Source organism: Hibiscus syriacus, unplaced genomic scaffold, assembly GCF_006381635.1.
Source record: "Hibiscus syriacus cultivar Baekdansim isolate YM2019G1 unplaced genomic scaffold, ASM638163v2 tig00012635_pilon, whole genome shotgun sequence".
Taxonomy (NCBI): Eukaryota; Viridiplantae; Streptophyta; class Magnoliopsida; order Malvales; family Malvaceae; genus Hibiscus; species Hibiscus syriacus.
Genome location: NW_024062287.1, coordinates 26702 through 29127, shown reverse-complemented (window position 1 = coordinate 29127; position 2426 = coordinate 26702). Strand labels below are relative to the sequence as shown.

At 35.9% G+C, this 2426-nt stretch overlaps 1 protein-coding gene across 1 annotated transcript; it reads right to left on the bottom strand.

Moving 5' to 3' along the window:
- Positions 1–279: 279 nt before the first annotated feature.
- LOC120205700 (eukaryotic peptide chain release factor GTP-binding subunit-like) lies at positions 280–1485 on the bottom strand. Its single transcript, XM_039205536.1, has 3 exons — positions 1318–1485; positions 1162–1226; positions 280–464 (listed from the first exon to the last, which is right to left on the bottom strand). Exons 1-3 carry the CDS (start codon positions 1350–1352, stop codon positions 301–303), a joined length of 264 nt encoding a protein of 87 aa, XP_039061467.1. The 5' UTR covers positions 1353–1485; the 3' UTR covers positions 280–300.
- Positions 1486–2426: the final 941 nt, after the last annotated feature.

Sequence of the window (2426 nt, the reverse complement as noted above, 5' to 3'; positions counted from 1 at the left end):
TTCAAAGGTACTGATATAATAATTTCTTTCGGTTGTTTGTCATCATTTTGCAATAATTTAAAAACTCAAATAAGTCTACATATATTTAAAAAAGAAAACAAACTCTATCATAAAAAAATACATTTACCTTATTCTTTCTTTTCACTCCATGAAGGGATCTACACCAATCACCTGCACACACCAATCAATAGGCATGTCATACAATAAGATACCAAGAATTTGGTTATGCACAAGAAGATTGCGGGAGCTAGAACCAAACACAAATTTTGTGCAGGCAGTAGCCCTGCCATGGAAGATAGGCTATAAAGAATACCTAAATGGACCTTTGGGATCTCTGAGAGGAACTTCAATACGATCAAGGGCTTCGAATAGACAGGGGCCATTCCACCAAGGATATATGCTCTTATCTATTCTTGCTTTCATGTTTAAACCAGCAAGACCAGCTATAGGTAGGAACTGAACATCTGTAAGTTCAAACAAGAGTAACCAATCAAATATAACTGGCTTTAAAGAACTAATTATATGCAAGGAAAATTAATCAAACCATAAAGCATGAATATAATCCTCACCAACATAAACATGCATGCTATATCTGAATCTATTAAGAGTTGGACAAAAAGAGCATGGTATGTTAATCAAGCATTTAAAGAGCAAAATCCTAATTAGATATAAGTTAACTTTAAAATTAGGCAAGATAACATCAATTATTTGTGTCTAGGTCCATAATTTCAGCTCCAAAATATTCTGATAAATTCTAATTTCTCAAATAGCACCTAAGTTTCCTAGACAAACTTACAGCAAGTGTTTTCCTTCATAATTTGATAAAACAATAGCTTGGTTGACTAGCCAAACATCATTGTTAAAAAAAGGTAAAATTTCTTTGTAAGACAATTGCAGAGTTCGATGCTGACATATCAGACTAAATAGCCCACAACCACGATATATGCATATCTGGACGGCAGAGGACAAGTCCAATCATAAAAGTAACCATATACGTGTTACATAACCTCAAATTCATTTGTTAGTTTCTCTAGTTCCTCTGCACAGTTAAGTTGTTCTTATCTCACCATTACAATGACATAAACGAACAGTTCTACAAGCTTGAAAACATCAAGAAAATATTGCAACTTGCAAGCTCTTAAATAACAACATTTCAAATACCTTTCTTCACATTGTAGCCTGAAGACTTCAGAAAAGGTGTCATCTTTGACTCAATTTCATCATACCTGAAGAATAAGACATCTATCAATAATATGAAAATCCACACAAAAGGCGGCAAAGAAGCTAAGACTAGTAATGAAAAGACATGCAAAACACCTTTCTTTAGACCAGTTGACAGTGTGCTCATCCATCTTATTAACTACTACAAGTAGCTTTGCAACACCTAACGTCTTTGCCAATTGGACATGTTCACGGGTCTGCCCACCCTTCTCATATCCAGTTTCAAATTCCCCTTTACGAGCAGAAATAACCTAATCAAGAGACATAGGATATTGAAAAATCCAAAGCACACAGTCTGAAGATTATATAAGAAATTAAAGATATTGGATCTAACTTACCAACACTTAAATGTGGAAAGCAAACATAAACTAAACTTCTCGCTCAATGATGCTTATAAAACAGTTCAATAATATATAATATGAAACATATACACATTCATATGTTTTGGATCTAAACCAAGTTAAAGGCATAAAGGAGATAGCTTAAGCGTTTACCTTGGTTGTAGTTCATCCTGCTTTGCCTCCTAGCCGTTCAAGCCTCACTGTAAAAATAAGGGGCTGAGTTAGTCAAAAATAAGTTCATTATAAAATAAGAAGAGGTGGGTCTTGATAGTTTACCGTGCAGTGCATCGGAGTTTAGAGTCGAACTCATCGATCCTAGAAGTTGGGGGTTGTTGCATGTAGTCTTAGTGTTTGGGGGTTTTATAATAGTGAAGATCAGAGAGTTTAAGGTTGGGTAAGGCTTGTGTTTGGTTAACCAGCCGTTACTAATAGCAGTCGGAGTGCTTGGTTCTGAACTTTTTCACGGTGGCGTTGCTAGTGATGGGGAGAGGGTTTTATTTTCATGGTGGTTGTGGGTTTTGAGAGGGTCATGGTGGCGGTCGAAGTGTAGAACTCCGTTGAAGAAAGGCGAGAGGAGAGGCAGTTGCGGCACTGTTTTCTGGTTTGCGTGAGAATGAGAGGGGGAGAGTTGGAGAAGGTGAGGGCGTTAGGCTTGAGTGGCTGAAATGAATATTTAGTTTAGGTTTGTTTTAATTTAGGTTCTAAACCCTAATTAATTTTGGGGTTAATTATCGTTTAGCCACCGTAACCTTAGGAGTAAATTAGCTTTAGGCTCTCTAGATTTATGTGTTTTGTACAAAACAGTCCCTATATTGTTTAAATTTTAGCTTAAATTAGTCCTCACATTTAGGTTTTTCTTAATTT

What these genes read in the sequence shown, in the direction of transcription:
- LOC120205700 (XM_039205536.1), bottom strand. Translation starts at nt 1,352, where the DNA reads ATGGATGAGCACACTGTCAACTGGTCTAAAGAAAG. An exon ending in GTCAACTGGTCTAAAGAAAG is followed by an intron (nt 1,227 to 1,317) that starts GTGTTTTGCATG and finishes CTTATTCTTCAG; the next exon opens with GTATGATGAAATTGAGTCAA. An exon ending in AGGCTACAATGTGAAGAAAG is followed by an intron (nt 465 to 1,161) that starts GTATTTGAAATG and finishes TTGAACTTACAG; the next exon opens with ATGTTCAGTTCCTACCTATA.